The sequence below is a fragment of the Prionailurus viverrinus genome, chromosome D1 (genome assembly GCF_022837055.1).
Source record: "Prionailurus viverrinus isolate Anna chromosome D1, UM_Priviv_1.0, whole genome shotgun sequence".
Taxonomy (NCBI): Eukaryota; Metazoa; Chordata; class Mammalia; order Carnivora; family Felidae; genus Prionailurus; species Prionailurus viverrinus.
Window position 1 is genome coordinate 64,907,935 of NC_062570.1, and position 9,400 is coordinate 64,917,334.

The window sequence follows — 9,400 nt, forward strand, 5'->3', positions numbered from 1 at the left end:
GAAAATAGTTTTCCAAACTGCTTTTTGATATGTTTACTACATGCGTGTGTGCCTGTATGTATATGCATTTATATGTGTATATGTACACATATGTGTAATAACATTTTAAAATATTTTTTCATTTTAAAATATTGTAAAACTACCTCTGGTTTTGTAATAGGAAAGAAGTGAGACCAGGGCATATCAGACAATTAGAATACACTTTATTTGCTTTGCACACAAACTAATGATTTTATTGGAAATACTCTACTTTTTCCACTTTTATTTATCAACAGTCTGTACATTTTTAATGTCCGGTGTTCTTCTACTCCCCATCTAAGGGATGAACCTATTTGTCTTGCCTAATACCTTCCTTAGGGCTGTCTGCATGTCTTTGTTTCTGAGACTGTAAACGATGGGGTTAAGCAGAGGTGTCAGCACTGTGTATGTGACCGCCATCAGCATGTCTTCATGGAATGAGTCCCTGTCCTTCGGCCTCAAATAGACAAAGCCAGCAAATCCATAGTGTATGCACACCACAATGAGGTGGGAGGAGCAAGTGGAGAAGGCCTTATACTTCCCCTCGGCAGAAGGCATCTTCACAACTCTGGACACAATGAAGACATAGGACATCATAATGAAAACAAAGCTGCCCACCAACACGAAGGCAGAGAGCACAAAAATAGCCATTTCGTGATGGGAGGTGTAATCACAGGCAAGGCAGACCACAGGTGAGATGTCACAGAAGAAGTGCTCGATGATGTTGGAGTCACAGAAAGACAAGTTGAATACAGTGATGACGATGCACAGAGAAACCAGGAACCCAGCCATCCAAGAGGCCATCATGAACTGAAAGCAGATCTTATGGGTCATCAAGACCTTATAGCGCAGTGGGCTGTGAATGGCAGTGTAACGGTCGTAAGACATGGCAGCCATGATGAAGCAGTTATTGGCTCCCAAACCAAAGAAGAAAAACATCTGTGTGGCACACTCAGGAAGAGAGATGGCCTTGCTATCTGATAGCAAGTCCACTAGCATGCGGGGGATGATTGCCATAGTGGTACAAGTTTCTGAAAAGGACAGACCACAGAGGAAAAAATACATGGGGGTGTGAAGGTTGTGACTCAGCTTGATGGCCACCATTATGCACACATTTGCAGCTAGGATGGTCACATGGGAGAAGAAAATCATCACAAAGAGGAGACCCTGCAAGTCTGGGAAACTGGAAAACCCCCACAGAAGGAATGTGCTCACTGTGGTATGATTGTCCATCATTCATTAGGCTCAGTAACTTTCTCCCACAGGTGCAGACATTCTTGAGGTCAATACTCAAGATAATAAAAAGCACTGAGGTCACCTGACCTTTAATCAAGGGCTCCTGGGCAACAGCAAGACAAATGTTAATGAGAGAACCTAAGCAATGGGAGCTAAATGCATCTGGCTGAATTCAAGTTCAGAGTGATGAGGAGAAAGATTCTAGTAGAAGAATCTGCCTAAATGCCACAGAGTAGGCTAAAATATATTCTGAGAACGCCCTCATATCACCCCTTTCTGTCCTGTACAGTGAGAATCTGCATGAAAGAGGGAAATATGAAGGAAAAAATGTTACTTTCTCACCTACAGGAATATGAGAAGTAACAGGCGTAAAATGCTTATGTGGTTTAGTCCTAGCTTGGCACACGGAAGTGCCTAACAATGTTGACTGAATCACTACTAGTTTAAGAAGTAAGGAAAAGATTTTGAATGGCTTCCAAACATTCCTGGAATCTCTAGAGTTATTCCCCAGAAGGCAGTGGCTGCTTGACTAACAATTATGCCAATGAATAGATGTAATAAATGAACTTACCATTTTGAAATTTGTGTTGGTTTCCTATTTATGACAGTAAGTTGAGGCTGGAGGTGTCCAATCCCTGTCTCCCATTCAGGCATATCTTAGAGACAAAATGGTTATGGAGAGGCTATGCCATCCTGGATGGCTCATTTGTGTCCATGATACCCTGTTGAATTCTTGAACTTTCAGGAAAATTTCCAGGACATTTTCTAATGGGCTCACTGGTGGCAAGAGCTTCTTTGCAGCCCAGCTCTTAGAGGAACTCAAGTTCTTCAGGTCATTTCCATTGCTTCTTAAACTATCCACTCTGTGTTTTAGATAACATGATGAAAGTAACACAGGTACTTCCCACACAATGTGGGTTTTGGTTTCAGGCACTATTGTCTGGAAAGGAAAGGAAAACATTGAGAAGACATTGGTGTGCAGTTGAAGTTTGGGGAAAGAATGGTAGAGACACTTGTTTTGTAGAATCCACAAAGCTTGAAGAGAAAAAAAAGAAAATATACCTTTAGCTGTAAAGTTTGTATAATCCTTGTGTAGTCAGTTACTGGGACAAAAATATACAAGGAGGCAAGTCAGGTAACCAGTATTTACTCACATCTGAAATATGCTGGTCAATATGCTTTGCGTTTGATAGAATTTTCTCACTAAATTTCTTCCTGTGACTCTGTGGTAGGGATGTCGGTCCTAATGTTACAAACATGGACTCTAAGGTATAGGTTTGCTTAACTGGCTATCCAAAGCCAATTCATGAATTCCACAAATATTTATTTGATCAAATAGCACACAATTGTCACAGCTTCTCCTATAATAGGGACATATCTAGGTCATCAGGGAAGCATTCTTGGGAGTTATATAACCTCACTCACATCCATCCCAGGTTTCTGGCATGTTTTTCAAAGAGGAGAAAAGAAAAACATAAGGAGAAATTGGGATTATTTGAAACTATATGACTCTGTTACTTTCTTTTTTCCTTTGTAGTGATAATAAATCCTGCTTTCCTCCTAATACTCAAGGGAGCTAGTGATTGAGAATACGTCAGTATGACATCATTCTCATTACTTCCAATCACTCTCCAAGGGCAGAGTTCGAAGGAGATGTTTTGTGATCAACTCACCCTCCTTGGGCTATAACACTTCTGTAGACTGAAAGGGACCTAAGTGATTTATTTTTCTGAAAAACCCATTTTCTGGTTTATCCGTGCTCCCACCCTTGCAGGTGGATTTAGTATGTCTAATTTCTCTGAGTTAGCAGTGAGGCCTACATAATTTGAGGCTGCATCTTGATGTAAGCCACCTGGCAGATTCTTTTGTCCCACTACCATCCGAAACACTGCACAGTGGACACCATAAGCCAATCTACCTCCCAAGAGGTACATCAAAACCTTGGCCAGTCTGGGGAGTGCTGGGATCACTATGTCACTATTGTTCCTCACCAGCCTGAACTGGAGAATTTTCCTGACAGCTACGCTTAATTTGTGATCATAGGGCAACATTCAAAGGTGAATATTTACAACCAAGTGTTTGGAAAAGTGCATTTAAGTTTCTTTCAACCCAATCAGAAGAAAAGTCAGCTTTTAGGTTTTCAACAATTTTCAGAGAAGATAGGGATATTTTTAGAATTTTAAGTAGGATCCATGCCCAGCGCAGAGCCCAACGCAGAGTTTGAATTCACAACCCTGAGATCAAGACCTGAGCTGAGATCAAGAGTAGGATGCTTAACCCACTGAGCCACCCAGGCACCCCTGATATTTTTAATGGGAAAATAAAGGAGTGCTTTATTGATTTATAGGTCTGAATTCTTATAGGAAATTAACAAGATTTACATAGAGTTTCATAAGGCTTATGTTTTCTCTAGTTGTAAATGGCTTTCTGAGTTCATATATATGTGTGTGTGTGTGTGTGTGTGTGTGTGTGTGTGAGAAAACTTATTTCCTTGGCTCTTTTAATGAAGCTATATATTAGATCCACCAAAGAAATACTTGTTTTTAAATATCACAACTGCTAAATATGAAATCAAATGGTCCACCAAGTAGTCAAAGGGAAAAAGGTATGTGGGGTGGGGGAGTCCCACAAAGAATCAAATTGCCAATGGTTCACAGTGAAATTTATGATGAAATAATGGGTAAAATATGGAAAATGCAGGATTTTATAAATGTTTTTCTTTACTCTTTCCTGCCTAATTCTTTTGATACAATGAAAACACCAAATTAGCCTTGAGATTAGACCTGGAATTATATTGCAGTCTGTTTTGTACGGCGGCGGTGGGGGCGGGTGGGGTATTGAGCAGAATTAGAGGGACCTGTGTTCACATCCAAACCCTGTTCTGTTACATATGTGTAAGTAGCTACTTTTATCCATGGCCCTAAATATACCTCCTAGCAGGGTTACAATGCTATGCACATATCCTTATCTTATCAGATAATAAGTGACAAGTACCTGCTGGTTCCATTCCCGTTTGCTAAAACATCACATGGCGTAGAGACAACTTTTCCAACAGGGGCTCAGCAACACTTGCCTGCTCACAAGTCCCCTGTGATGCTGTACTTGCCCTTCTGCTTACTGGCTGTGTGGAGTCATTCCCTCTTGGCTGCGCACTTGGCTTTGGGATGGAGTTTGCAGTCCTGTTCTCTGCAGCTTTCTAACCTCTCATAGCTTCGTCTGTGTGCTAATTGTGCCAGGAATAGGAAAACTACAGCATTTCTCTCCATCCAGTTGTACCCTTAGTATATTCATTACTTTTAACTGCTGATTAACCCCCACAGCTACTTCATTATTAGTGGATAGAGCACAATGTTTGTGATAAATAGAAATATAAAATAAAATTCCCACCTTATGTCAAAGAGGAATCACTTCCAAACTCTTAAAAAGAAGAAAACAGTAAGCTATATGAGGAACTTGTGCTCATGTACAGTTTTCTATAATTCTCTAGTGCCCTTTAAAGATTAGCGTTTAAGCCATTTTGCCCTTTGAATGACTGTGATGAGCTCACTCTGTCTGAAATTACAAAGTCTCTTATAACCTTAGGGCAGCATCTTCTCTATTACTTATGGTCGGAGCTGAGTTCCATGCACATTCCAGTGAGAGGTTTGTGGTCACTTGAGACCATTACCCCTTGACACTACTCCGAGTTTCTTCCTTTCCATTAGATACCAGGAGGATTGTTCTCTGTGGACCTAGAACTCATTGTGATGTCCACAAAACCTTGTTTTTATTTTGATATAACTTAGTGATTATTCAGGGAAGTTTGCTCTTATTTATATGAAAAAACAAATCAAGTATTTGAAATTCAACTTGTTCAAATACATTTTAGAATATGAAGGAGTCCCTCAAGTATTTTACTTCATATTCAATACCATTATTTTTTTTAGTTTTGAAAATGTGCCAAGTCCTGGAAGTCTTTCTGTCCTATGAGCAAGGCAAGGGAGAGGAGCCTGTCATACAGGCTGTTGCCTGGGGAATTGGCCAGAAGAAAGGTGGAGAAAAAAATAATGAACACAGAACGTTTGTTGTGACTGCTTCCTTGTGAAATAACTCTTGCTGAAGAGGAAAATCCACTGTAATTGAAACCTCTATTGACTGCAGGGCCACTCAAAAATTTTTCCCAGTATGTAATGAAATTCTTATCTATCTATCTATTCTAAATGATTATTTGTGTGAGAGAGAACACAAGGGGGAGGGGCAAAGAGAGAGACAGAGACAGAGACAGAGAGAGACAGAGAATCCAAAGTGGGCTTCAGGTTCTGAGCTGCCAGCACAGAGCACAACTTGGAGGCTTGAACTCAGGCGAGATCAATGACCTGAGCTGAAGTCAGACACTTAACTGACTGAGCCACCCAGGATCCCTGAAATTTTTGAAACACAAAGCCATGCTACAATAATTATCTTGTTGGCATCTGTGTATCCAGGACCTAAATTGTTCTTAGTATCCACTATTGTATTAAACAAACCCAAATCTTAGTGGGTCTAACTAAATTCATGCAGAGAGGTTCAACAGGGATTAACAGAGATCTCAAACATCTTGCACACTCTAATCAGGTTGTTGATGGTTAGCTGTTATGTGAGACCTTACATTGGGATTGAACCTTTCTGCATGTGCATGGTGGCTGGGTTCAGTGGGTGAGCATTCCATGAGAGCCAAATGGATGCCATATCAACTTTTATATTCCACCTCACTTGTACTGAATTATTTTCATTCAGACAGCCTGCAAGTAATACCCAGGTTCTAGAAGGTAAAAAGAGATTACGGCCCTTGATGGGACAGTGACAAAGTTCTGGAAGAACATGTGGGACTGGAATTATTGCTGTCACCATTTTTGGAAAATACATTATGCCACACATTAAGATTTTACTATATTGGCTTTATCACATGTCTTTTTGTACCTTATCCATGCATTAATCCATCTTACGGTACAAAGGAAATTGCAGACATCAGTACACTTCCTCCTTAATACCTTTGTACACATATCAATAACTAGAGTTCAATACCTCTTACATGTTTTATTCTATGCAACTTTATGGAAATTTACATAAAGTAAAATATGCTAATCTTAAATGTATGATCACTATGAATTGGTAAATGCATCATCTGTGTAACTCAAATACCTCTCATTATATAGAATATTAGTGGGAACCTGGGTGGCTCAGTAGGTTGAGCATCTGACTTCGGCTCAGGTAGTGATCTCACAGTTCATGGGTTTGAGCCCCTCATTGGGCTTGCTGCTATCAGTTCAGATACTGCTTTGGATCCTCTGTCCCCCTCTCTCTCTGCCCCTCCCCCCACCCATGCTCGCTCGTTCTCTCTCAAAAACGAATAAACATTAAAAAAAGAATATTAGTATCAGCCTGGGAACAGTATCCCTTATACCCCTCCCCAGCGAGTCCTAGCTTCCCCCTAAGAGAGGCACCCATTGTTCTGATTATTTTTTTCACCATGGCTTGTCTTGTAGGTTCTGGAATTTCATACAAATGGAATCAAATCATATACCCTCTACTTTATAAGATTTTAGTTTTCCTTTTTTTTTATACAAATGCAACTGATTTTTGTATGTTGATTTTGTGTCCTGCAGCTTTACTGAATTCATCTATTAGTTCTAACAGTTTTCTGTAGAGTCTTTAGGATTTTCTCTATATAAGATCATGTCATCTAAAAACAGACTATTTTATATCTTTCATTTCATGTTCCTTCTATTTTTTTTTTACCTTGCCTAATTTCTCTGACAAGGATTTCCAGAATTGTGTTGAATAAAAGTAGCAAGTTTAGGCATCTCCAACTTGTTTCTGATCTTACAGGAAAAGCTTTCAGCTTTTCACTAGTAAGAATGATGTTAGCTGTGGGCTTGTCATACATGGTCTTTCTTATGTTGATTGTTGCTTCTACACATAATTTTTTGGAAGTTTTATATTATGAAAGGATGTTGTATTTTGTCAAATGCTAGTTCTGCATCCATTGAGATATGATTTTTATCCATTACTTTGGTGTAGTGTATTACATTATCAGACAAAAAGACAGCTTATGGAGTGGGATAAAATATTTGCCAACCATGTATTTGATAAGGGATTAATATCCAAATATATGAGGAACCTCATAAATTAATAGCACAAACTGATTAAAAAGGGGTTAAAGGAATGGAATAGATATTTCTCTAAGAAGATGTACAAATAGCCAATAGGTTTATGAAAAAATGCTCAACATCATTAATCAACAGGGACATGTGAATCAAAGCCACAATGAGATATCATCTTACTCCTATTAGGATGAAAATTATCAAAAAGACAAGGAATAACAAGTGTTGGTGAGGATGTGGAGAAAACCCTTGTACACAGTAGGTGGGAATATAAATTCATATAGTCATTATTGAAAATAGTATAGAGGTTCCTCAGAAATTTAAAATAGAACAGAAATCTCACTTTGGGGTATATATATGAAGGAAAAGAAATTAATATCTCACAGAGGTATCTGCACCTCCATGTTCATTGCCACATTATTTGCAATAGCTAAACTGTGGAAGAAACACCCTAAACATCCATTGATAAATGAACGGATAAAGAAACTTACATATATACATAATGGGATATTAGTCAGCCTTCAAAAAAGGAAACCCTACCATTTGCAATACTGTGTATGAACTTGGAGGACATATAGTTTAGTGAGATAAGCAAGAGATAGAAAGAAAAATATTGCATGGTATCTATGTAGAATCTAGAAAAATTGAACTTAGGGAAACAAATTGTAGAAGAGTGGTTATCAGAGGTTAAGCGGTGTTCGAAATGGGATAATATTGGTCATAGAGTACAAACTATTAGTTCATGTACAACATGGTGACTATCGTTAATGTATTGTGTCCTTGAAATTTGCTTAGAGTAAATCTCAAAAGTTCTCATTACAAGAGAAAAAATTTGTTTATGTGTGGTGCTGGATGTTAACTAGGCTTATTGTGATGATCATCTCACAATACATGCATATATCTAATCATTATGTTGTATACCTGAAACTAATATAATATGTCAATTACATCTCCACAAAAAATGATTAAGAAAATAGAAAAATCTAACTTTACACTTCAAGGAACTAAAAAAAAGAAGAACAAACTAAGACCAAAGTTAGCAGAAGGAAGGAAATAACAGTGATAAGAACAGAAATAAATAAGAGACAAAAAAAAACAATAGAAAAGAGCAACAAAACTAAGATCTGCTTCTTTGAAAGTAAAAACAAAATTGGCAAATCTTTGAGTAACTAATAAAAAAAGAGAAACTCAAAATTAGAAATGAAAAAGGACACAGCACAGCTGATACCACAGAAATACAGAGGATCATAAGGGACTACTATGAACAACTAAACACCAACAAATTGGAGGACTTAGAAGAAATGGATGAATTCCTAGAAAGAACATAACAAAACTGGACATGAAGACCTAGAAAATCTGAACACCAATAATGAGTAAAGAGATTGTTGGAAGGTTTTTGATTATCACTTCAAAGAAAAACTGAGGACCACATGGTTTCATTGATGAATTCTAACAAACATTTAAAGAAGAGTTAACACCAATTCTCCTCAAACTCTCCCAAAAGAATGAAGAGAACATTCCCAGACTCATTTTGCAAGGCCCGCATTACTCTGATACCAAAGCCAGATGAGGACACTATAGAAAAGAAAATTAGAAGCCAGTTCCCTAAGGAACACAGAAGCAAAAACTCTCAATAAAATAACATCAAACCTAATTCAACAGCATGTTAAAATGACTAGATACCATAATAAACTGAGATTTATCCCTGGCGTATAGGGATGGTTCATCATATGCAGGTCATAAATGTGACACACCACATTAATAAAATAAATTAAAATCTCATCATCTCCACAGATGCAGAAAAAGAATCCACAAAATTCAACATAGTTTCATAATAAAAACTTTCTACAAATTAGGAATTGAAGGAACGGACCCTGACATAATAGAGGCCATAGATGACAAGACCACAGCTAAAATCATACCCGGTGGTGAAAGATTGGAAGCTTTCCTCCAGGAATAGGAATAAGAAAAGGATATCCGCTCTTAGTATCCCTCGTTTAACATGGTACTGGAAGTCCTGGCCA

At 38.2% G+C, this 9,400-nt stretch overlaps 1 protein-coding gene across 1 annotated transcript; it reads right to left on the reverse strand.

Annotated features, from left to right (window-relative positions):
- Positions 1-315: 315 nt before the first annotated feature.
- On the reverse strand, positions 316-1,254 carry LOC125176125 (olfactory receptor 10T2-like). The gene has a single exon (XM_047877057.1). It carries the CDS (start codon positions 1,252-1,254, stop codon positions 316-318), a length of 939 nt encoding a protein of 312 aa, XP_047733013.1.
- Positions 1,255-9,400: the final 8,146 nt, after the last annotated feature.

Bases quoted from the DNA above. Each gene is read 5' to 3' on its own strand.
- LOC125176125 (XM_047877057.1), bottom strand. From the start codon at position 1,254: ATGATGGACAATCATACCACAGTGAGCACATTCCTTCTGTGGGGGTTT.